We start from the raw sequence: 27,753 nt of genomic DNA, 5'->3' as shown, positions 1-27,753 counted from the left end.
AACAACACCGCGGTCTGAAGCGCATCAAAACAATAACAACTGTTATCGCTAACTCCTTATCGGACGGCAGGCAGCTGTACCGGCTTCTATGTAATTGTGCTATATAGTTAAGTACCGGTATCTTGGCCTATCCATATGTGAAAGTACGTGATAAAGACTTCGTCTAGATTCAGACGTTAATTTGCAGAAGTTCGTTATAAATCTATACTAATGCTAGCGGACGCCCGCGACTTTGTCTGCGTGGAATTTAGTTTTTCACAAATCCCTCGGAAACCATGGATTTCTACGGATTTACTCCTGATGAAATTTGTCCGAATTATTTTACCGAGGCTAGTTGCCTGGACTGATGACAAAAGGGCTGGCTCATTTTTTTGCGCTAAGGATCAGCATGGCTATCCAGAGCAGACATACAACCAGTATTCTTGCCAACATTTAACGTGGGCATGATTTTGTATAGTTATTAGGATAAGTTAGCTTAAGTTTCCTATAGAGAGATATATGATAGCCCAGTGGATATGACCTCTGCCTCCGATTTCGGAGGGTGTGGGTTCGAATCCGGTCCGGGGCATGTACCTCCAATTTTTTCAGTTGTGTGCATTTTAAGAAATTAAATATCACGTGTCTCAAACGGTGAAGGAAAACATCGTGAGGAAACCTGCATACCAGAGAATTATCTTAATTCTCTGCGTGTGTGAAGTCTACCAATCCGCATTGGGCCAGCGTGGTGGACTATTGGCCTAACCCCTCTCATTCTGAGAGGAGATACGAGCTCAGCAGTGAGCCGTATATGGGTTGATAACGTATGATTTTGTATAGTTATTAGGATAAGTTAGCTTAAGTTTCCTATAGAGAGATATATGAGAGCCCTGATAACCCAGTGGATATGACCTCTGCCTCCGATTTCGGAGGGTCTGGGTTTGAATCCGGTCCGGGGCATGTACCTCCAACTTTTCAGTTGTGTGCATTTTAAGAAATTAAATATCACGTGTCTCAAACAGTGAAGGAAAACATCGTGAGGAAACCTGCATACCAGAGAATTATCTTAATTCTCTACGTGTGTGAAGTCTGCCAATCCGCATTGGGCCAGCGTGGTGGACTATTGGCCTAATCCCTCTCATTCTGAGAGGAGATACGAGCTAAGCAGTGAGCCGTATATGGGTTGATAACGACGAAGTTTCCTATTACATTTTTTCTCAGTAAAAAAACTACTGAATATTCGTTTCCAATAATCAAATATGGTGTGCGAGAATACGTATTCTCCCAGCAATAATAATAATCGGTTCTAATAGTTAAATATTCATGTGACAGATCCCACAATGAAACTCGTGAAAGGTCGCCCTTTCGTGTTCGGAATGTTGGCACGCACAGGCGCACGCCGGCAATTAGCCGTGAACTTGAAAAGCTTAAAAAAGAAATCCGGTCGGATGGATGATAACCGTTATACGATCGATTAGCAAACTAGGAAGTAATCCCTAAAAACTTGTAGATAATAATAAAAAAAAACAACTAGGAAGTTATAAGAAGGCAGAAATGGATACGCATTATTCACTTAAAGCTAAAACTAGTGTAATTTTCATGCGGATATAATATATTCTGAAAGTTCTTCAAATCATATGCGTTTTGAAGAAAAGTTCAGGGTATGCACCTTCAACTTTCCAGTTGTGTGCATTTTAAGAAATTAAATATCACGTGTCTCAAATGGTGAAGGGAAAACATCCTGAGGAAACCTGCTTACCAGAGACTTTTCATAATTATCTGCGTGTGTAAATTCTGCCAAGCCGCATTGGGGCAGCTGCTGGTGGCGGTGGGAGGCTTCGGCCGTGGGTAGTTACCACCCTACCGACAAAGACGTGCTGCCAAGCGATTTAGCGTTCCGGTACGATGTCGTGTACAAACCGAAAGGGGTGTGGATTTTCATCCTCCTCCTAACAAGTTAGCCCGATTGCACCATCACTTAACATCAGGTGAGATTGTAGTCATGGGCAAGTTCACCTGTGATGTATTAGCTCATCATATACAACCTCACGTGTGGTCACGGTCATAAGAATCTCAATATCGTAGAGTCGTGGACGTAAAAAGTTCTTTGTCCGGACGTGAGTCAGAAATAGATTGCTTTTTACGTGTCCTAAGCCATTGACACTCCACGGTCAGTGCCAATCGACGATTGGAAAAATAAAACATTGATTGAATTATTGATTTCATCTACATTTTGCCCGATTGCGGCTAAGCTAAAATGATAGGATACTAGCGGACGCCCGCGACTTCGTCCGCGTTGAATTTAGTTTTTCACAAATCCCTCGGGAACCATGGATTTTTCCGGGATAAAAAGTAGCCTATGTGTTAATCCGTGCTATAATATATCTCAATACCAAATTTCAGCTAATTCGGTTAAGTCGAGGCGTGAAAGAGTAACAAATATTCATATCATTAAAATCATCAATTTTCGCAAATCTCGGGAAACCATGGATTTTATCGGGATAAAAAGTAGCCTATGTGCTAATCCAGAGTAACATCCATTTCCATTCTAAATTTTAGCCAAATCGCTTCAGTAGTAGCGGCGTTAAAGAGTAACAAACATCCAAACATCCATACAAACTTTCGCGTTTGTAATTATAGGAAGTAGGAAGTAGGATGTTGGTGTACGTTAGTATTTACTCCTCTAGCTCCTAAACTTTAGTTCGAGGAACATAGGTAATAAAAAGAGTCGATTTTACCTTTAAAAGACACGAATATCTTAGCAATCCAGGGATTACGGGTGCTGGGTCAATCGCGTGGCAGAGAGAAAAACTCTGAGCAAAGTCCAGGACTTGTGACCAAAGAATGACCGATTTTCCCGGGTAATCGGGTTTTAGTTTTTCAAATTTTTTCTCTAGTTAGAGCGGTATGGTTATAAATTGTATTGTTTATGATTTGTCAGTGATTAGAAATAAAAGACGTTTATTAAGGCTAGATTTTAAAAGTTGAGGAATTTCTCAATTTGATCAAAACAGTGGATTAAATGTTTTTAATAGGGTGAATCAATTTGAACGATTTGTTTGCCATTGGTTACGCTTATACTATAAAGACGATCAATATAAATTCCGTAGAGATCTTCGAATATTAAAATCTCCACTTCATCTTTATTTTATAAGAAATCAGATTTGGACTTCTATCTTTCAAATTGTACTTTATTTCCCAGAATGTTGTACATGTTTTGGTAGGTATTAAAATAGTGACCAATATTCCCATTCCCCTCCAACTAATCGGGAATGACTGTATTAGGAGTGGGTACGACAATAGACCAACGGGGCAAGGATCGAACCACTACTCCTCGGTGGAGAGTCCGACCGCAATTACCGTTGAGCTATTGAGGATTAAATTGTTTAAAAAACATTCTTTTAAAGTAGTTAGTGTGCTAATATGTATGATTAAACTTTTAAAATTAAAGAAAAAAAATATGTAACTAAAACAATACCTATACATATAAAACCAATAAAAACAAATGTTGTTGTTTTTCAATATAGTTTTTCTGCACAGTAATATTTTTTTAACTTTTACGTTTAGAAAATTGGCACGATAGGTATTTGTAACAAGAAGGTCAAGTTCAAATTGCACAACACAGTTGGCGTTTTATCACTTACGTTCACCTCGGGAAAGATAAGGCGCATATTTTCAGCGTCATTCGCACAAGAACTTTTTTAACGAACGTAAAAAAATGTATGTTATATGTTCACACGACAGCATCTTTAAAACACGGCGCTTTTTTTCGAGCAGTGTTGCATTTTCAATTTTGGGCGTTGGAAACAGACCTTCATTTAACTTCATACTATATTTGAATTTTTTTTTAACGTCCGTCCGTCCGTTTAAACTCTCGTGCGAATGAGGGCTCAAGGATCATGTTCAAGAGAACTCGCAAAGTGACGCGTTTAGCAATGCTTGTCGGAGCGAAGATACGGCAATGTAGTTTAATTAGCAATAAGGTTATTATCATAATTCAAACTACACCAGCATCTATAGGTTCCTATATCAATGCCCCTTTGTCTGTCGAAAAGTTTAAATATTTTATTACTTAGAGCAACGTTATTGAAAAGATCTAAAGCGAAAAAAACAAAACAAACGATGTAAGGGCGTGGGTGTGTACCTATTTAAGTATCTTGTGATTTGGTCGTATTAAGAAATAGTTAATCGGCCTTTTATCTTCATCATCTTCATCTCCTTACCCTTATCCCACTTAAGTGGGGTCGGAAAAATATGTCAATCTTTTACATTCGTCTCTATTACTCGTCAACTCATCATCCACTCCTTTTACACACATGTCCTCTTTCACACAATCCAACCATCTCTTCTTTGGCCTTCCTCTCCTCTTATGTCCTTTCACTTGCACATTCAACATTTTTCTAGTAATATGATAATATTAATCGGCCTTTATGCATTATATTTCGGAATCGAGTGTATTATAATATGTTAAGGAAAGTTAAATTACATGACTGTAATGAAAATAGATATTGAATTGATGTCAAAACTGTATAGTACTACAAAGGTTGCCACTAAATGGCCTTGATTTTATTATTAGTTTCCACTTACTGGTTGCGCATTATTAAAATGAATAGACATGCTCGAATAACTCGATAGAACGTCCATTACAAGTGTTGGCCTAAGTACGAGTACTAAATGTTCTCGAAAACGAAATCGCAATTCGTTTTCGAGAACTATCCAACAATAATCATCTACTATTATTGTTTGTGTTCGTTCTTGTATTCGAATTGGTTCAAGTTTTTATTTTGGATTCAGATAATTTGGATATTTAAAATTTATAAACCAAAACGTTTAGATACCAAATTGGTATAATTACAACAACATTAGGTGTACAACTAGGTGATTTCGGAAAATATTATTGTTACATTTTTTTATGGAAATGTGAATTGTATGATAAAAAGTTTACTATAAATAAATTAAATGATAACTAAATTTAAATTGTGTATATATACAAAAAATTTAAATATTCTCAAAAAAGAGCTGCTCTTTACAAAGATATATTAAAACTTAAAATTGCTTGTTTTCGAAAACAGTTTTCGAAACATCTAAACTCGGACTAATGTTCTGTTGGTATAATAAGACTTTCAAACAGCAGGCCCTGGCTTAATTACTTTTTATATTAATTTCATCCAAGCTATTTTCGAAACGTTCTTAATTACTTTAATATTTATCAGTCAATATTATCTTGTTCATTATTATATATTTATAAAGCAGTCGTGTGTAGAAGATATGTATGTAATTCTTTATTTATATGAAAAGAGATCTGAAATGAAATTCTCAGAACATCTTGTATGCATCACTTACACTGTATACAAAGCGAGATTCTTGGTAGCACGTGTTACCTAGAATTACCTGTAGCCAAAGATTTTATACCATTAGATATGCCACTACCGCGTCGGAACTGAGGCGAACAAGTGCAGTGTGTGTTTCGAATTCGTTTATATATCTCTCTGTCTAACACGATACTATAGATAGAGATCGATAAAATCAATTTGAAGCTTACACTGTCGAAGTGATAAAAACATCGTTACAGAATAGCGCTTCTGATCTGAAATTATCGCTACTCGTAGATCTATTAATATGCATTGAAAGAAGAAGAAAGAAAACAGAAGATCTAACAACACACTTATTAGCTCAAAAATGTCTGTGATTGGCACGGGATAAGAATAAATTCTTTTTATATAGACAAGGATCTCATAACGAAGATCATCTTCGTATCAGCCGAAGGAAGTCCACTGCAGGACATAGGCCTTTCATAGGGACTTCCAAATCATGATCCTGAACCGCCTGCATCCAGCGAATCCTTGCGACCCGCTTGATGTCGCCAGTCCACCTGGTGAGGGGTCGACCAACAATACGATTTCTAGTGCGGGGTCGCCAGCCTAGCACCTTGAGACCCCAACGTCTATCGGCTCTTCGAACTATGCGCCCCGCCCATTGCCACTTCATCTTCGCGACTCCTTGAGCTATGTCGGTGACTTTGGTTCTTCTGCGGATAAAGATATGACTTCTATAATATAGTAGCAGTAGTAGTAAGTAACCCAACTCCGAACGGAGAATGTTTACTAATTACCTAAAAAATTTAATAATAGCTTAGTATTTCACAGCCCGATTCAGGACTGGAATCCAAGACCGATCCGAAGCATATTAAACTGGACCAATGAAGCAGTTACCGGATAACTTGTTTTTAAAATACAATTTTTTTTTATTTCACAACCACAAGGGTGTACGCATGATATTTTATTGGTAAATTACTTAGTAGTTGTTGCAACGGGTTTAATTACAATTTTTTGCGGCTACCCGGTGCAATTGGCCGCATAATTTGTTTCACCACCATTTTTTTGCTCAACAACATGGTCAATATGGTCTAAAAGCCTATCAAGGTCAAACCTTCGTCATTAAGTAACGATTTGTTTCAGAATTTAGCAGGTTCCAACGTATAATATAAAACGTCGCCGTCATCAACCCATATTAGGCTCACTGCTGAGCTCGAGTTTCCTCTCAGAATGAGAGGGGTTAGGCCAATAGACCACCACGCTGGCCCAATGCGGATTGGTAGACTTCACACACGCAGAGAATTAAGGTAATTCTCTGATATGCACGTTTCCTCACGATGTTTTCCTTCACCGATTGAGACACGTGATATTTAATTTCTTAAAAATGCGCACAAATGAAAAGTTGGAGGTGCATGCCCCGGACCGGATTCGAACCCACACCCTCCGGAATCGGAGACAGAGGTCATATCCACTGGGCTATCACGTATCGTAATATAAAACATAATTGTATGATATTTTCGCATCAGTTTAAAGCCTTCTCGGTACTGAGTCCGTCCTCTTCACCGTGAAGCTATAGAGACTTATTACAAAATGTTGTTTACAAAATGGCCCAAGTTGTCGGCATAACAGCAATGTCTAAGCGAACGGAGTTCCCAACAATAGCGAAATGGAACTCAAAGCCAATGGTAATGGCACTGCATAACGGCCGACAAAAACAGCCGAATACAAACAATCACTCGACGAATCTATGGCAAAAAGTAGACTAGGTCAAGTGGCAGAAGAGTGGCTGCCATATTCATATCGGTCACCAGCGCTGTGGCTGTGGCAGTGGCTCGTTGCGGCCACTTGACCCCGTTGTGGCGGAAATTCGTGTACTTTGTTTTACTTATCTGTAGTTTTTTTAACATCCACCGCAAAAACAGGGGTGTTGTAAGTTTTTAAAAGAGCAACTGTTGAGTCTATTGTCGACTCTTCTTGCCTTGCCTTCTAAACCTGACGGCCTCCGTGGCGCAGTGGTATGCGCTGTGGATTTACAAGATGGAGGTCCTGGGTTCGATCTTCGGCTGGGCTGGTCTAACTGGTGGGAGGCTTCGGCCGTGGCTAGTAACCACCCTATAGGCAAAGACGTACCGATACGATGCCGTGTAGAAACCGAAAGGGGTGTGGATTGTCATCCTACTCCTAACAAGTTAGCCCGCTTCAATCTTGATTGCATCATCACTTACCATCAGGTGAGATTGTAGTCAACTTGTACAGAATAAACAAAAATAAAAAATACGGTGGTAGTATAGACTACCACCGTTTGTATTTACAAATACAATAATACACCGTTTGTATTAATTTGTATAGACAAATAGTCAAACTTGACGTTTCAAAAGTGCTTGTAAACTAGGCCTACTTGTTATACCTAAATGAATTTTGATTTTGATTTGATATGTGGCACAGCAAATATTTTGAGGCTGCCTAACGGTATGCGTCCACAGATCAGCATCGTACTCATCGGACGCATCGCATTAAACGGATTTTGTCTAATATAAAATTAATAATCAGTTTGATGCGATACTTCCGATACGTACGATGCGTATCAGTGGACGCCTACCATAAACCTAGCTTGAACTTAAATTAATTCCATACAGACATAGGAACGTCGTAGATCGCGCGTTTCTCTATTTTGCGGTGTTTCTCTGTTTTTCAGATGGTTTTTATGGTATTTTTAGCAGACTCAGAAGTGATTACAAAAATAAGAAAACTAATGTCGAACAAAGGTTCACAATTCACAACATTTATCAGGACAACTTAATTAACAAATCAAACTGTTACCAAAATAAGACTCTAGAATGGCAGAGAATGACCTTGAGTGAAGTCACACACTTGTGATCGTTGTAGTGTAGTGTTGTCGTGTAGAATTAAAGGTGCCTTTGACTGTTAACAAACACTCCCCTTTTCCACTCAAGTCACTCTGACCGCCTATCCCAAGTAACCCATAAAGAATTACACAACAAGAGATGTGAACGGCTCGAACGCCACGAGCACACTGAAGCCGTCCGTACCGCAAGTCGTTGCAACGGGGCGATAACAGTATTTTAAATTTCATTTGGTACTGAATTCATATATTGTTTTTCGTTATTGAATAACGAAAAACAATACATGTACATTCGACATGGCGAAAGTAACTTACTGATTAGTTGAAATAATCTTTACGCCCAAGTAAGTCTTAGTTATTTTATTTACAAACGCTGATACGAGTACACCCAAAAAGGTGAACATGAAACTGCCAGCGAACAGCAATGTGCTGCAGCGAAGGAACATTTGTCGTATCAAATATTCAGGCATCGTTCAACCTCTCTCAGATGCGAGCAAAGTGGGAATGAAGAGCCTAATGTAAATCACGATGTACCTACAGCACCTAGGGAACTGGAGTTTAAATTTCAATGTATATTTTTGATAACATTATTTAAATAACTATATGATGGTAGTTTCTTTGAACTATGTGAAAAGACTATTAAACGCGGTGTAAAACAAGGTGACCCCCTATCTCCGAAAATTTTCATAGCCGTGCTCGAGTCAGCCCGTGAAAAAAAAACAAAATTAACAATTTTAACTGTTACATTTTATATATAAAATCACAGCTTATCTTGGCAACATTTAACATTGAGTAAAGCTCAATGTTAAGGTTAGTCACTAGAACATACCGCTCGGAATTAGGGTCATAGATCCTGGTCTAGACATTTACTAGCCCGCAAGAAGGACTTTGGAAGTCTTTCAAATTGGAAACTTTTTGAAAATGCTATTTATTTTTGAGATAATGTTGGTTTGATCTAAAAATGTCACGATTTACTTTGTAAGAGCTAAAGCCTATGCCTGATTTTTATCAAAAGTTCTTGGTTCCTTGCTTGCCTGCTTGCATAGTCAGATACGGTAGGTAACTAATATATGAAGTATGTACCATGGACTATAGTAGCATGTATCAAAAACACTCAATACAATTACATACCTACCTACCTTACTTATTCACTCGTATAAGGTAGGTATATGACCTACCTTATACGAGTGAATGCTCCCAGGACGAACAAACTATACAAATTTTAAAATATGACAAAGAGCACACGCTCACAAACGAAATTAAATTATAGAATAACAAATGAATTTGAAACTAAATTATAATTATTTAAATTTAAAATTTAATTTTGAACTGCTACCAAACGACAGACTTCTGAAACCAAAGTTTTTAATTTTATTTCATATGTGGGGACCTAATGCCTACCTACTAAACTTTTAAATGATATCTATGAATATACCTACTTACTGTACGTATGTATTCTGTGCTACTACAAGAAAGAATAACTTCTTTCCCTATAACACGCCATAACCTGAAAAAGAATTACAGCAATTTTATTCAAATTTGTGTTTAATAAGTCACAGAAACTTTATAAGGTTGTTTTAAAGAAAATTGGAAAATTTTTAGAAAACTATTTCACGACGCATAGAATTTCTTTGTAAAAAAAACCTATTCGTTTATATTATTTGATAGTAATGTATTAACTGTTATAAATATTATTTAATTCGGAACTTGAACGTATTTAAACGTACGCTGATGATAAAAAATAATCCACGGCTACGTATTTTCCATATTGGAATGAAAAGCAAAATAATCAAGCAATATCCCTGATGAGAGGCGATAGTCATTGAAATGGATTAAAGTGAGCGAACTCCAGCTCGGTGGGAGTCGACTAATTAAACTGGCTTGTTTATTTCATTCATCTATACAAAATATTATAGAGGTAAATATGGTGGTATTACGGGGGGTTTTCTTCGACATAAAATATAAAAACATATCCTCAGTATGTACCATAGCTCGCGGCACCCTTATAATGATCAAACACCACACGCATGTTTCCCCCCGGTGACGCCGCTGAGGTCCCATAAGGAGCCTACGGCACTTACACAATCAGAAAAAAAAAAAAAACACGCATGTTTGCCAAAGGCTGCCACTTAATAGGGATGATGACTGGGTGTGAATATATTGATTTTAATGACACATTCAGGTAAATAAGGCCAATAATCCAATATTAACTAATTAATACATAAAAAACAAAAGATTGTCGGGATGTTTGTAAAATAAATCTATACTTATAATAAAACTGGACAAATTGTATACATTAATTGGGGATTTTACTTATACCATTTGTAACACCAACCGTTACCGTGGCATTTGTCTGTCTGTCTGTCCGTCTTTTTGTTATTCGGGCATCACGCTGAAACTACTGAATGAATTCAAATGAAACTTGGCACGGTTTAAGACCATAATACGGAGAAGGATACTTTTATTGCGAAAATAAAATGAAAAGGGGGTGAAATAGGGGTTGAAAGTTTGTATGGAAAGTCCACTCGTAATTTTTAGAGTTACAGTTTTAAAAATTTGTTCATAAATCCTAAAAAAAAATACGAAATATAATGTGGTTAAAAAAAAACCTCTAAAGTGGTGAAATAGGGCTTCAAAGTTTACATTGATTTCCACGCGGACGAAGTCGCGGGCGACCGCTAGTATCTTTGTATGCGAATAGTTAGTTTCTTTACTATATACTGCATACTCATAATTTTTATACAATTTTTTACTGGCGGACGAAGTCGCAGGCGTCCGCTAGTGAATTAATAAACCTAACTTTACTTAAAGAGATATCTATCTTTTGATCATAATTGTGTTGAAGCACTCATACTCATAACTGCTTTAATGTGTCGACGTCAAAATTCCCATAAAACGTGTCTGGGCTATAAACATTTGTTACACTGTTAAATCGGGAGACTGGTGGGAATTATGTAGAATTAGGTAACGTTACGTGATTTGACGCTTCTTACATTAAAGTCCTCTTTATAAATAAACTAGCGTTCCAACACGGCTTTTTATCCACGCTTTACATCTCTTTTGAACAGCTTAGCCAAGTGTGGAAAAGGCCTTGAAGAAGAAGAAGATGGCTAGCATACATTTTGTAAACATTTTTAACCGACTTCAAAAAGATGGAATATATTTGAAGGGAAGGGGAGTATGTATATTAATAATAAAATATATTTCATAGTAGGTATCTAATAGTTAGCAGAACAAGAAGATGACCCACCGTAAGTGAAAACCATCTACAGTGAAGAGGCACATCATGATATCTAAGGCATATACGTGTTAAGCTAAATCACTAAATGTGCCTGTATTTTTACCAGGCACATTTAGTGACCCACCGTAAGTGAAACCCATCTACAGTGAAGAGGCACATCATGATATCTTAGGCATATACCTACGTGTTAAGCTAAATCACTAAATGTGCCTGAATTTTTACCAGCAGCCATACATATTAGAACATAGCGATGGTGCTTGGCGAAAGAAAAACTTTCCCCGACGTTTTTTTTGTAAATACGTTTATATTTTCTGTACGCTCCTTCATGTGCAGTGTCTTTTTTGGGGATTAGAGCGAGTGTAGAAATCCAGCAAGAGTGAAGTCTTAGGACTAGATAGTCTCAGGGCGTTGCACCTGTGAGACTGACCTTGACTTAAGAAAAACGTTGGAACCGATGGTTTGTGAATGAATCAGACCTAACATTCCCGTGACCGTATTTGTAATCCACGTCTGGGCGACTTGAGAAATCTGGAGGGAAATGTATGCTGTTTTCTGATCAATTTATACTAACGTCAACGGCCATACCGTGAGAACAATTCCATCATTGGATTCCATGACCAGGCGACTTCAGAATTCTGGAAGGACAAGCTCATATAAAACAGAAATGTGTTGTTTTCTGACCAATATAAAATAACGTAAAAGGCTATACCGTGAGATCAGTTCCGTCATTTGAATCCATGACCAGGCGATTTAAAAAACCTGGAGCGACCAGGTCTTACAAAACAGAAATGTATGCTGTTTTACTGATCAATACAAATTAACGTAGAAGGCTTTACTGGTGTATTTACAATGAAGGTACACTGTCACTGTGGGCATTGAGGTCGCTTTCAAAATAGGATTAAAGCATGTCATTAGTATCACGTACTGGCTCGCTACAGCCGCTGTTATCAGATCGATGGGCACCGATTGACGTTACCAGTATTGATTGGACAGAGTACAACTAGTATCAAACACGAGGTATTATATTTTTTATACTACTCAAGGTTTTAGTAAAGGTTTTTGTGACAACATGGGATTTAGAAGAAAGAAAGAAAGAAAATAAGTTTATTCACTTTTTAGTGTCACAAACAGTACATCCTATCTTAGATATTATATGACTGTCTGTGACACCAAACAGAAAGGGTTTACAGCTCAGCATTAGCCGTTCATCACAGGAAAGCAATGCCCAGCGCTGATTTTCAGCTGAGACCCGGGTGACGTCACAGTCAGTTATAATTACAAACTAAACAACTAATCAAAATACTTTTAATACATTCAAATTAAAAATTCAGATAATAAAACACAAAATAAAAAACCAGAAACAAAAAACCTTTTTTCTATATCATCATCAACAACCCATATTCGTCTCACTGTTTAGTACGAGTCTCCTCTCAGAAGGGTTAGGCCTTAGTCCACCACGCTTTCCCAATGCGGATTGGCAGACTGCACACACATGGAAAATTTTCAGGTGTGCAGATTTCCTCACGAACGAAGTTGCGAGCGTCTGATATCTATACTAATATTATAAAGCTGAAGAGTTTGTTTGTTTGTTTGATTGAACGCGCTAAGCTCAGGAATTATTGGTCCGATTTGAAAAATTCTTTCAGTGTTAAATAGCCCATTTATGGAGGAAGGCTATAAGCTATATGTATAGTATCCCCATATTCCTACGGGAACGGGAACCATGCGGGTGAAACCGCGCGGCAGCTCATCTATACTTATAATAAATCTATAGAGGTCAACTCTGTACATGAAATATATTTCCAAAATAACTATCAGGGGGTGATTAGTGATCGGTACTGATGTCGTTTCGTTTGTCAGTCTGTCTGTATGTATGTTCGTTATAGAAACAAAAACTACTCGACGGATTTTAACGAAACTTGGTACAATTATTCTTCATCCTCTTAAGCAGGTATAGTATTCATTTCATCACGCTACGATCAATAGGAGCAGAGCAGTGAAGGGAAATGTTGGGAAAACGGGAGAAGTTACACCATTTTTACAGCGATACTACTGTAAGAGCTGGATTAAAGAGGTCTGTAAATAAATAAAATTTAACTCGACACGATCAACTTCGCGTGGGGTGCAGTGTCGTGATGGTTAAAAGTGTCGTAACTCGTAACTTATAATTACCCGCTGATAAGAGTTGTGGTTTAGGTATAATTAACATTTCTTTTATCAATTTTACCTTTGTAATCATTTATCATAATGAACTTTCACATTTCTACTTCATTTAGTATTTGACAACGTTATGATAGATATAATCAATCAAATACAAATGAAAACAAATTTGAATTTATGAAAGAAAAAGAAAAAAAATTGAATAAAAGAAAGAGAATATTGTATTTAAAACATGTTTTTATAGAAGTGACTAATGTTACCTACTGAAAAAGAAAAACAGCTTAAATTTTTTTTCCGAGTAATTATGTCAGACAAGTTTAACTGGGGTTACCAACAGCAACTACAAAATTTCGACAAATAACATTTTCAGTGGTTTTTCAAAATCAGTAATACTGAAAACATTCACGCGGATGGATGATTGAAATCCTTAAATGGGTACCTACCTAATGTTTTAAAAAATATATGTAATTAGAAAATGTAAAAAATAACATCGAAATAAGAAAAAGTTTCGGGAACATTACAAAGAAAATCATTTTCGGGAGTCAATTCAAAAACAAGCTACAGCACCTGTATAATTATCTCGAATCAAACTTCAAACAATGTTTACAATATCATTACTTAAACACTTTAAATGTTCTTGGAATACAGACGCGAGTTGCAAAGGTAAAATACAGACCTTCTGCAGGACGTTGAACCATCCTAAAACTGGTCAAGTGCGTATTACACGTATAAGGCTGGGTTCTGTATGCAAAATAAATAATGACTTCTAAATGAAGGGACTGATAACCATTTTAACATCGTGGACTATGAGGGGTGTCATAAGTATATAAATTCATGTGTGTGTATGTATGTAACTGTGTGTCTGTCAGTGAAATTGTAGCTCCTGAACGTATCGACTGATTATGATGCACTTTTTTTGTTTGAAAGCTGACTATATCCACATGGTAAGCCAATCCGAAGATTATAATACAGAATATATGCTTACTTTGGGCATAAGTAGTGATGAAAGTGTAATGTTTAAATATATTTATTTAATTGTTCTAGCTAAATTCCTGAGTATAGGGGAAATAGCACATAGGCTAACTTTTATCCAGCAAAACTTAGACTTAACTTTAGGTACCTAAGTACTGCAGAATAGTAAAAAGTCTAAATTCACGGAGATAGAGTTGCGGACATTTCATTCTATAACTATGATATAGCTTTTCAGCGCACGGAGTTGATAAATAAAAAGACAGACATGATAAATAAAAAAAAATGTTTCATTACTATGTACCTATGTATTTGCATGTAAAAAGTACTTTGACAAAGGGACCCTAAAAACACCAACAAAACTTGCGATGCGAGTAAGATATCATCGAGTCGGCAAAAGGAAATGAATTCATCTGATTGATAAAAGATATAAAACTTAATGTAACCAGACTTTTAACTTTTATTTAAAGATTAGGTACAACATTATTAAATTCTAAAGGTAAACACACAACTTGTGTTTACCTTTAGAATTTAATTTTAAAAAAGAATTTAAACGTCGAAATAAAACAAGACATTGTAGAATTAGTCTAGGTGAGATATTGAAACAAATTTGAAATTACATTCAGAAGCCTTAGCTACCCTTAGAGGAATTAGATAAATTAAAATTAGTCTATGGTTGGTGTACCTAATTACTTACAATATAATATAATCCATAAGCTTTATCGGCGAAACAACTAAACTAATTTAAAAAATTCTGTCACAAATGGTGACCTACATTATTATCGAGTGTAACAAAAAAAAAGGCTATATTTTAACCCCGCATTCTCTCAGGAACGGGAACTACGCGGTGTGAACTCATGAAGTTTTCAACTTATAATACAGCTACAGAAACACAAGTAAAAATGACAAAATTATCTATTAAATTCTCGTGGTAAACATCTCTATGCAGTAAATTAAAACTCAATTATCTCAACGGGAGCCTGTCTTGGCGGGTTATTAAAAGATAAAGAAGAAATTCATTAAGAAACAGAATTAGAATAGAATGTAATAATTCGAACACGGATTACAGAGTAACTTAAAATATCATGAAGCTGGTATACCCAAGTGTTTTGCGACATGATAACTTCAGAAAAGCAATTAAAAATGACAACATTATTAAATATCTCAAAGTAAACACAAACCTTATGTATGCAAAGGCGAAGCACCGCGCAATCCGACAACGTACAAACAAAACGAAAATAAAAAAAAACAAAAAAAAGCGAACAATACGAACACAAACAAACACCGCGGAACTTCCCGGGGGTCGAAAGAGCGCGTGGCGCGAGCGACCGCGGCGCAGCGTGGCGTCCGCCCAACTGAGGGCTGAGGCTACTACAGAAGACTGGGGACTGTGGACTGGGGATTGAGGACTGAGGACTGAGGACTGAGGTCTGGGTGCAACGGTGCACCGCTTAAAAGTAAAGCTGCATTCACACGTACCCCATACTTCGCAGGACATCTTAGCGTAGTATAAAACAGAGTCAAAGCTTACCGCCCTCTGCACATTTAGATCTTATAAACTGCGCAACTTAATGCAATTTTCATTATTAAATAGAGGGAATCACGAGGAAGCTTTATACGTATAGTTTAACCACAATATTAAGGGTCACCAAATAGACTGTTTTTTTCACGCAGACGAAGTCCCTTGCGTCTGTTAGTTAGTTAGTAATTACTTTTATGATACTAATATGCAGTTATCAGCTAGAGTAGGCCCATTTGATGATTTTGTGTGTCATCGTCTGTAAAAAAAGCAGCCATTGGCAAAACATGCTAGAAGTAGAAACACGTTCTACAATGCCTGTCAACCTGAAGCGTATGGTGGTTTGTCCTATATCTACTTGCAAACACATCCTCTCTCTAGAGGACACACTTGTAATTCAGCAACGCTGATTGAAGGCTAGGATATTGCCCCTGTAGCCAAGTGGCCTGTCGATTCTCTTTCTACGATCGCAAACGCTTCGAAAACTAGAAAAATCTATGACATTTGCCATCGACAGGTCACGTGATTAAGATCTGTCATTCTCATACATTTTTATAGTTGTCGAAGTGTTTGCGATCGTAGAAAGAGAATCTGGCTACAGGAGCAGATAAGAATGGCGGTAGCAATTTCCTAGACGTGCTATACCAAGGAGTTTTACTACTAGTTACTACTTACAGATTAAAGATATGTTTTTCTTTATACTTTTAAACAACCTCCTTTTGTACTCAGGGTTAAATGGCAAAAGAAGGCTGTTGAGTTAACCATATTATTTAATGATTTGAAAAGCCCGATTAAAAATAAGCTATACGCAGCAAATTACTTACTACAAAGCTTTAATTCTTAGAATATATTTACATCGGAAAGTTATATTACCTAGCAGCATGTAATTTAATAATTCAATGACAACTGTATCCTTTTCTTACCTTGTTTTAATATGGAGAAATATATCAGTCTAAATGGGCCCTAACAGTATGTGCATCGATTCAACATTGTCTGATAGTTGCAGCGGGTAGCAGACACATAGCAACGAAGACACCTGTAGTTCTTTCCCCTTTGACCATTGAGATGACAGCGCTGCGACGCTGCAATGCAATTTGTGGAAGTGTATATTAGCGTCTTTAGACACGGCAACTTTGGAGTTGGACTGACTCACTTATGCTCGAATACTGAAACATCACTTCAAAATTCAAAATTCATTTATTTCAAGTAGGCTCAGTTTACAAGCACTTTTGACACGTCAGTTGACTATTTGTAAAGATTCTACCACCGGTTCGGAAGGCAGGAACTTAGATCCATCTATCCTATTGTGTATTTCGGTGTACGATTTCGAAGTGATACATAATGGGCCTACAGGAGGACTTTAAGTGAGTGAGTGATGGATTTGAGTGAGGTTTTGGTATTCGAGAATGGAGCTTATAATTGTAAAGTGAGATGATCAAGTTAAGATACTCATATGTATTTCACGTAGGTCTAATTTGCAAGTCTGTTTGTATACTGTCCAGAAGGCAAAATCCACCTGAAGAGACAATAGGATCACATCATCATCCATACAAATATTAGAAATGCATAAAGCACGAACCTCAGAAAATGACAGAATACATTTTTATCCTGATTAATCTGTAGGTGGCATACTCGGCAACGAGCCGCATGACGGATTCGACGTAGACACATAAAATTGCAATTTGGTTATATTGACTTTTATTAAGAACTAACTACACCAACTGAAAATCAGCTTTCGCTAGCAACAAGTCCTGACTAATCCGCACGTCCATCGGGGGCATGTGTTTGAGATCAGAAAATTACAATCTGTTTGGAGTGACGTCTATAAAAGGTAAAAGTTTTATTGCAACTAACTTAATCCTGTAATGTTATTAGCGTTAGCTAGTTAGCGCAACTTGGATCTGACTAATCGACACGTCTGTAGATGACTTATACCAGATACGATGCAGACATATAAAATTGCAATTGGTTACCTTACCTTACTTGCCGCTGGATGCTATTGGTTGGATTGACATTTATCATCAATTAAAGTTTTTCGAACTAAATCAACTAGATATTAGCATTGTCTAGCTAAAACTTTTTCTAGTTAGCTAACGTTGGCTAGTTAGCACAACTTGCACCAGACTAATCGGCACGTCTGTAGGTGGCATATACCGGAGACGATGCAGACACATAAAATTGCAATATCCTTTTATTTTTCGCTCCATGCAATTTATGGCGCATACCTACTCGCTCGGTGCTCGCTAGACATGATAGTCTACAGGAGGGTAGTAAAACAGGAGATGGATGAAAGATTAGAACTATCTTTAATCAAATTTAAATTTAAATTAAATTGTACAGAAAACTTTCCGTTTTACTTATTAGAAGTAATAGTTCTTTCATCGCTTAAGTTTTAAGTATTATATACCTATTTCTGTAACAGACTCAAAAATAAGTTTTCATTTGTATTCTGTTGCAAGATGCTTTTTTCAAGATTTTGTTATTCAATGACAAGTTAGGCATTAAAAAAAAACTTTCACTTTTAAACGACTCAACCGATTTTCATCAAGCATCTCTAAAACACCGCCCGTAAATCACAAAATACAAAGAAAACCAAATTGAAATCGCTTCATCCGTTCGGAAGCTATGGTGCCAAAAACAGACTGACAGACAGACAGACACTTCAAACTTATTACACCCCACTTTTTGTGTAGGGGGTTAATGAAACAATATAAAACTCTCTCACGAACCGAAAAACCGTAGAGCAAGAATGAGACAGGCTGCTATTCGAATAACCGGCCTAATTTCTAGCCGGTATTTCGGAAGTTAACTCCAAAATATACGCTGCCCGGTATGAATATTTTATGATGACTCAAATTCGTTCAAGCGTTACCAAAAAGCGTTACGCGTTACAAAGCGTTGCGTGTTTTTGTGCAACGTTCCTTGCACGCCTTTGACTTAAAGATCATGTACTCGCAAGTCGTATGAGTGTATTTTATTATATTAAAAGTAAATTCCACTCGTAGGTTGGAACAGCTTTTTAAAGGATCTTCTATATTGTAGGTATATACGTTTGTTTGTTTGTTTGTTTGCTTAAACGCGCTAATCTCAGGAACTACTGGTCCGATTTGAAAAATTCTTTCAATGCGTTAGATAACCCAGTTATCGAGGTAGGCTATAAGGCTATATATTATCCCCGTATTCCTACGGGAACGAGAACGGGTATTTAACTCCCATACATATTTTCGCCTTCGAAGCGTTAGCGTTTGTAGAAAGAAAATTGATATGTAACTTGGCTACAGGCATTGTTAGTTTACGTCTGGAGGTTGAATGCATTTATCGATATTAAACATTCATTAATCAAATTTAGTGCAGCGAATGCTTGTTAGCGTGGGCGTAAGGGTCTGTTCACACTGCGCGTTGTCTTGAGACAAAGCGGTGTCAACGTCCCGCCGGCGCAAACGATGACCGCGGCAATGCAACCGTCTGCAGTGAGATGCGCGCTACGAGAGCGCTCATGACGAAAGAACACATAGTCGAACACCTATTGTCGACCAATACCGGTTGGCAATATGATATAGATCTATACAAATATACATTGCTGAAGAGTACGTTTGTTTGGTTGAATGCGTTAACCTCAGTAACTTAAAGCCATGCTCGATGTGCACTGTTTGCCAACAAACAATTTAGAAATAGATATAAATCGCTTTTCATTTCACACCTAATAATAATAATAAATATAATCAACTTGTTTATAAATTAATGAACATTTTCATAAATAACTTTACAACAATTAGATGTAGTTAATAAATTTTAAATTAAAATGAAAAAAAAAAAATACAATTCATGCATTTTCTACCTTCATATCTAATTAGTTTATTCGTAAGCAGTGCACATCGAGTATGGCTGTATAAACATATACATATGTATTATATACTGGCTATATAACATCACACTAATAAAGATAATTAAGGCATAGTCTAGTAAATATTAGGGTACTTCCACACTAAGCGGCTGTGAGACAGCGAAGTCAACGCCCCGCCTGAGGCGATGACCGCTGACGGAAATGCAACCAATCACGATCGAAGCGGTGATTCGATATCGGCACTGTTGAATATTAGAAGCTAGGCTACGGTCGTACGTGTATGAAATTTTATCAGCTCAAGCGACACTAGACTAGCTGCCGCTCGCGACTTCGTCCGCGTGAATTTCAGTCTTTCACACATCCCGCGGTAACCTTGAATTTTTCCAAGATAAAAGTAGACTATACAACAACGAAACTTCCAGTGAAAAACCCATTAAAATCAGTTCGTACGTTGCAAAGAATAGCCCGGACAAACAGATATATGTTTTAAAAACAGCTCATTTGTGTTGTGATATCGTGTAAATAACTGTATAAGCATTTCAGAAAAACAAAGTTATCATAAAATCACAGACAGACACTTAAATTTTGTTATATGTACCTATATATTTCATAATTATGAAATGGTTACATGGTCTATCTGAGGTTTGATAAGTATAAGCATCATGAATTTCTTGTAATTTCCACGGCAAAGCTCGAAAAACAGCACAGCCTCCGTAGCCAAGTGGCACGTCGATTCTCTTTCTACGATCGCAAACGCTTCGAAAACTAGCTGACATATCTAGAATGATAGATCTTGATCACGTGACCTGTCGATAGCAAATGTCATTCCTATACTAGTTTTCGAAGCGTTTGCGATCGTACAAAGAGAATCAACGTGCAACTTGGCTATCTTTCTTCTTCTATAGCATCGTGTTAAACTGAGAGAGATAGAGATGAATTCGAAACTCGGACTTGTGAGTTGTACAAACCATTGTTACAGAATAGCCGTAGATTCGTAGGCGGCTGAAAGTATTGCAAAAAACCCACTTCCCGAAACTTTTTCACAAATATCTCTACTACTACTAATACAGAGTTCGCTTAGATGAAATTCATCATCCACCTATATTCAGCCCACTGCTGAGCTCGAGTCTCCTCTCAGAGTGATAGGGGTTAGGCCAACAGTCCACCACGCTGGCCCAATGCGGATTGGCAGACTTCACACACGCTGAGAAATAAGAAAATTCTCTGGTATGCATGTTTCCTTACGATGTTTTCCTTCATAGTAGAGAGATGAAATTACATGAGTAGATTATGAACACATATACAAAGAAAATATATTAGTAAGTATGGGTTATCATATTCGTAACTCCTAAACTACTGTCGACTACTAAATTATAGACTCACATTGCCATTTACGACGTTTACGGTGTGTTTACGATGACCTCTTATGATGACGTTGCATACCTGAAAAACAGAAACATTATGAAATATTGTTCTTACGTGGAATCAATAAAAATCCAGTACAAAAATCTACAATAGGTAGGTAGGCTGCTGTAGATTTTTGTACTGGTTTTATGGTGGTGTTGGCGTTGAGGATATTTTGTGTCAACAGTAAAAAAAACTTGGATCCGATTCCCAGTCCCCAGATCGGATCAATTAACGATTTTATATTTTCCATATCGACTAATAATTCGCGTTCATTATATGAAACACTAGGAGACGTCCCGCGGTTTCATCCGCGTAGTTCCCGTTTCTGTGTATGACGTGACGGGTAGCTGCGACAGTGATTGTACCTTTATTTTGTGGTAGAGGAAACACCTCGAGCAGGTCCCAGGACTTGTGACCTTGGGAGTAGGTTTAAAGGATCCTTGGAGAATGCATAAACACTCAATTTCCCTGTAATAAACAATTTATGATCAACTAGCGGACGCCAGCGACTTCGCCCGCCCCTAGACCTCCTTAATCCGGCCCTATCGTAAAATCCGTTCTTAGCGGATAGCGGACCTACTAACTATAGACTACGTCCCTGCCAAATCATATTTTTGTAAGTCAAACGGTTTCCGAGATTTCGTGATGAATGACCTTTCGCATTTATATTTTATTTATTTACTAGCTGTCGCCGTGCGGTTTCACCTGCGTGGTTCCCGTAGGAATACAGGGATAATATATAGCCTATAGCCTTCCTCGATAAATTTTTCAAATCGGACCAGTAGTTCCAGAGATTAGCGCATTCGATCAAACAAACAAACAAACTCTTCAGCTTTATAATGTTAGTATAGATTAAGATAATTACAACACAAAACATTATCAATAATTACAACGTAAAACATTATTGCACAAAATCACTAACGCGATTGGCAGCGTGACGGTGTCCACGCTGCCTAACAACTGAGCTCAAGTTATCAAAAACCATCTTATTACGCCAATACTGATACCTCCCCTCCACAATAACATAATACAAGTATATCCAGAAATTACCCCCTTCAACCTCAAAAACTCTACCTCTAAATAATATTAATATTATATTAATAGTTATTAAGTGAAATCCCATTTAAAATGTAAACTTTTCCATTGAACATAAAACTCAATTTATATAAAGAAGTCTATTTAAAATTAAAACATAGTCAGTATAAAATACATTGTTAACGACTACATTGGGTAGTTAGAACTGCACGATGGAGGTAATAATGTTATTTATAGGATTAATGTGTGTAACCTTAAAGGAAATTAAATGAAAACACCTGAAAGTCTTGCAAGCAAACAGCCTTGGGTCATGCTATAAGCCATAGTATTTATACACAAAGCCTTGGCACAAATACAGTTATACAGTGATACCGAAAAAATATTTTCAAGAAAGTGGCACTTAAATCGAAGATTAGAAGTGTGATTAGAATATAACCACAATAATTTTTCATTTGCGATAGTGAAAAAATTCAAGAAAAGAGTAGTAGTAAATAGTGCAATAATAAATGGAAAGAGAAATGAGAAAGAAATACATAGCAGTTCCGTGCTGACCGGCAGATAATATAAATAAAAATAACCTAAGTGATAATACGCACAACGGCCAATCACATGGCTAAGTGCGGAAACGGCCCAGAAGAAAGAAAAACCTAAGTGATCCGAAGGGGATCAGTGGGTACACTGAACCAACGAGGCGGTTAATAAGTAAAGGTAAGTTGTAATCACACTTCACACTAATATTATAAAGGCGAAAGTTTGTGTGTAAGTGTGTAAGTATGTTTGTTCCTCTTTTACGCTGCGGCTAATGAAGCGATTTTTTTCCCGAAAAAACCCTAGTTCCCACGGGATTTGTGAAAAACTGAATTCCACGCGGGCGTCCACTAGTCCAAGATAAACGCAAATCATTAGATGAGATGAGAAAACAGAAATCTTACGCATAAATTCAAACCAAAAACCATTTGTTTCAAACCTTAAACAGAAAAACTGCTTAATAATAATAATAATTAAACAATTATTTGGATTAACATCGTATGCTAAAGGCAATTAATCGCTAACTGCTGATAGTGTAAAGGCAACCTTGGGGCATGTTATAACCACAGCCTTGCCAAGTGTGCCGTTCTGCCCTGACACGGATATAGAATAACGAAATGAAAACCAAGTTAATGAGAAAATTAATCTATACTACTTATATAGGGAGGTGATAGTCCAGTGGATATGACCTCTGTCATATCCAGATCTGTTACTTTAGATTATAAGGTTCGTGTTCGTGTGTTTAGATTATAAGGCTGTGTTCATAGCGTTACCCAATCTGTGGTTCCAACTGAAAATCAGCGCTACGTGTCCAATTTCAAATGGTCGTAGCATTATGCTGAGCTGGGGGCATTTTCTGGGTTATGCCGCACATCGCAGGGTATTGTCCTCGATGTCATGGTGTACTGGAGATATTGTGATGTGTGGCATAATTTCGAAATAAACTCATTTTTCTTTCTTTCTTTCTCTGCCTTCGATTCAGAGGACGTAGGTTTGAATCCGGTCAGGGGCAAGTACCACTAACTTTTCAGTTATGTTCATTCAAGGAAATTAAATATCACTTGCCTCAAACGGTGAAGGAAAAACATCGTGCATACCTGAGAATTTTCATAATTCTCTACATGTGTGAAGTCTGCTAATCCGCATTCGGCCAGCGTGGTGGACTAAGGCCTAACCTCTCTCATTCTGAGAGGAAACTCATCCTCAACAGTGAGTCCAATATGGGTTGTCAATGATGACGATTGACGATGATAACTACTTATATCTGTAGTTGTTATCGGCAAAGGACCTTAGTAAATCTTGCTAGCTGCTATTGCCACCACGATACAAACTTGGTTATCGTACTTAGCTAAGTTATGAGCAAGGGCCAAAGCCCGGCGAAGACGAGGTCCCCGATATCTAACGTCACCCAGATGTAGGCTTTTTAACTCACGATGTCGGGGGTGCCCAGACTGATACACTCAGGCCAAAGCACCCTTCCCGAACGGCCCTCAAACCGAGGTCAGAGTCTCAGAGGAGACGCCCTTAGAGAGTCGTTCCGCGCATCTACTCTGCTTCTGCCTTCAGGCCCCATCAGGCGATGCTTCTGCGCTCGCCCAAACCCCCCGGTGACGCCGCTAAGGTCCCAATCAGAAAAATAATAGGCTAATAATCTTTCAGTTTTTAGGTTTCCGTAATCAACAAGGAACCCATGTCATGTTTCGCCATGTCAATCTGTCTGTCCGCGGTTTAGAGCGAAAACGTACGAGACTGTAATTCAGCATAAGTATGTACTCGTAAATTAAAAATGTCGACAAAGTCGTAAAATAAAATCTTAAAATAGTTTTTTTATGTTATATCCCCTACAGGTACAGGTACAGGTAAAGTAGGGAGGATTCATTTTTTACTCGTGTATCTCATCCATAGTGTGGGATACGGTTAACTTGATCGTGTGTGGCTAGCGTTAGTTAGCCGTGTAGGTGGTGCCTGATTTTATCTCACACCTGATTGCGCGGCGTTTTGAAACACGCGTCGGCGGCGACCTCAGGTGCTATGTACTCTATTATGAACTGAGAACCTGCGATGGCCAGATAAACATAATGTTATGAATGATAAATCTTTGGCAACCTATGCGCCTATCATAGGTAAGTAAGATAGCCAATGGACTAGCCTCACCGCGCGGTTTCTCCCGTGTGGTTTCTGTTCCCATAAGAATACGGGGATAATTATAGCCAATAGTGTTCCTCGATAAATAGACTGTCTAACACTGATAGAATTTTTCAAATCGGACCAGCAGTTCCTGAGATTAGCGCGTTCAAGCAAACAAACAAACGCTTTGTAATATTTGGTATAGATTTGGGTAACTAAGGTAAATATTAACTAATTAATACATAAAAAACTAGGATTGTCTGGATGTTTATAAAATAAACAAGATTATAAAATTGCAAAATCTGGTGACATTTTTTATACGAATATGAAGTATAAACAAACACAAACGCACAAATATCAAAGATATTTTAAATTTTGTTTGAACGCAAGCGATCTAGCGTTCCGGTACGATGTCGTGTAATAAGCGAAAGCGGTGTGTGTAGATTTTCATCCTCCTCCTAACAAGTTAGCCCGCTTCCATCTTAGATTACATCATCACTTACCATCTGGTGAGATTGAAGTACAAGCTAACATGTAAAAAATAGAACTTTATTCCTAGACAGTTGAGGATAGTGTGTCCTTGAGACCTGCTACCTTACGAAGTTACCAACCACACTCACGTCATCAACCCATATTCGGCTCACTGCTGAGCTCGAGTCTCCTCTCAGAATGAGAGGGGTTAGGCCAATAGTCCACCACGCTGGCCCAATGCGGATTGGCAGACTTCACACACGCAGAGAATTAAGATAATTCTCTGGTATGCAGGTTTCCTCACGATGTTTTCCTTCACCGATTGAGCCACGTGATATTTAATTTCTTAAAATGCACACAACTGAAAAGTTGGAGGTGCATGCCCCGAACCGGATTCGAACCCACACCCTCCGGAATCGGAGGCAGAGGTCATATCCACTGGGCTATCACAGCTCACACACACAACCACACTCACATATCTTATAATAAAATGAGGTATGTGTGACTACCGCAGGCTCTCATTATATTAATGAATGTGGGAGTGTTACCAATATCGACTAATTGTTTAAGTGATGTGAAGCCGTCCACGTGTCAGGAATGGAGTTCACCTGACGAGGTATTCGTTACTGACATTTTTTTTTTAATTTTTTAGAAGTTAGCCCTTGACTACAATCTCACCTGATGGTAAGTGATGATGTAATCTAAGATGGAAGCGGGCTAACTTGCTAGGAGTAGGATGAAATTCAATTACCCTTTCGGTTACTACACGACATCGTACCGGAACGCCAAGACGCTTGGCGGTGCGTCTGTGCCAGTAGGGTGGTAACTAGCCACTGCCGAAGCCTCCCACCAGTTACACCTGGACCAATTAAAATAACCGCAATTGGCCCAGCCCGGGATCGAACCCAGGACATTAGTTTTGTAAATCCACTGCGCATTCCACTGCGCCACGGAGGCCTTCAGAACGTTCAGCGTTTCGGCCCACTACAGGACAAGGCTTAATTTTTAGGGTTCCCTTAATCGAAAAGAAAACTTAATATTTATAGCACCGCTTTGATAAGGGAACGGTCGCGCTTGTTCTTATAAGTATTTTTTTTAATTTTCTCACACCTTTAAGGGACTGTAAGAGTATATTGGTTCTACTTCTAACTCGGTACTTCAATTATGATTCTGAGATCAAAATTGCGAAAAAAATCTATATATATAAAAGAAATTCGGGTTTGCTACAACAACTTATAACTCGAGACCTGCTGGACCGATTATCATGGTTTTTGATTCGTTGGATTTGCCTCCGCCCCGAATAGCAGAATACATCTTAAAAAAAATTAAAAAATATTTCAGGGGTATAGTAGGTGTAAGATAGGGGTAGTATAGGGTAGTAGTGTAGGATAGGCTAGGGATAGGGTGGGGGTAGGGTAGGAGAGGGTAGAGGCAGGGTAGGATAGGAGAAGACCCTTTATTTATAACTAGCGGACCGCTAGACCGCTGGTCCGCTAGTTATAAATAAAGGGTACGGGTAGGGGTAGGGGTAGGGATAGGGAACAAGTGCATATTAGTCAAAGCGAAGCTTGACCGGGTCCGCTAGTTAAAATAAATAAAAATCCTTATTAAAAAATAAAATTGAAAGATATTTCTATCCTTTACAACTCAGCAATACGCGGCACATAGAAACTAACGCAACATATTCCGCACGTATTGCATTGAATTAACATATCTCACACGAAACTCTGGATCCGCACTAATTCCCTCATGCTCGTTGGATCCGAACAGAAATAGTGCTTGTTTGCCAAGTGCTTTTACTGCGATGAGCGTGTATGCTAATTTATATTTTATGTTGCCACGGTGTTCGTCTTCAATACACTTACGTTGTATACATTTTTATGATAACTAGTGGTGGTCTCTTTTCCTATAGAGTGCAAGCATTGAGCATATTTATACAGTAATAGAGAAAAGACTGAGATATCTGCTACTATTACTATATATCTATTTATACAGTAGTAGAGAAAAGACTGAGGTATCTTTTACTATTACTAGGTATTAGTTTTCTAGCTTAGTCTCAGGGGTATGATAGAGCAGTGATAGCCCAGTGGATATGACCTCTGCCTCCGATTCCGGAGGGTGTGGGTTCGAATCCGGTTCGGGGCATGCACCTCCAACTTTTCAGTTGTGTGCATTTTAAGAAATTAAATATCACGTGTCTCAATCGGTGAAGGAAAACATCGTGAGGAAACCTGCATACTAGAGAATTATCTTCATTCTCTGCGTGTGTGAAGTCTGCCAATCCGCATTGGGCCAGCG

At 37.9% G+C, this 27,753-nt stretch overlaps 1 protein-coding gene across 6 annotated transcripts in view; it reads right to left on the bottom strand.

Annotated features, from left to right (window-relative positions):
• The window catches only part of LOC112049830 (protein yippee-like), a 160,497-nt gene that overhangs the window by 78,296 nt on the left and 54,448 nt on the right, over positions 1-27,753 (bottom strand). For 2 of the 6 annotated variants that reach the window (XM_052885267.1, XM_024087874.2), the window contains exon 1: positions 15,706-15,894. The exons of 2 other annotated variants lie outside the window; for them this stretch is intronic. Coding sequence is in view for 1 of the 4 variants with exons in the window: in XM_024087871.2 (XP_023943639.1) it covers positions 21,271-21,278 (8 nt within the window). In the remaining 3 variants the exon portion in view is untranslated. Of the gene's footprint in view, positions 1-15,705; positions 15,895-21,270; positions 21,294-27,753 lie in introns of those variants that run through there. 2 more of the 6 variants (XM_024087871.2, XM_052885264.1) reach the window with 2 other exon arrangements.

The sequence above is a fragment of the Bicyclus anynana genome, chromosome 14, assembly GCF_947172395.1.
Source record: "Bicyclus anynana chromosome 14, ilBicAnyn1.1, whole genome shotgun sequence".
NCBI classification, from domain to species: Eukaryota; Metazoa; Arthropoda; class Insecta; order Lepidoptera; family Nymphalidae; genus Bicyclus; species Bicyclus anynana.
The sequence above is the reverse complement of the archived record's forward strand: the minus strand, read 5'-3'. Positions and strand labels throughout refer to the sequence as shown.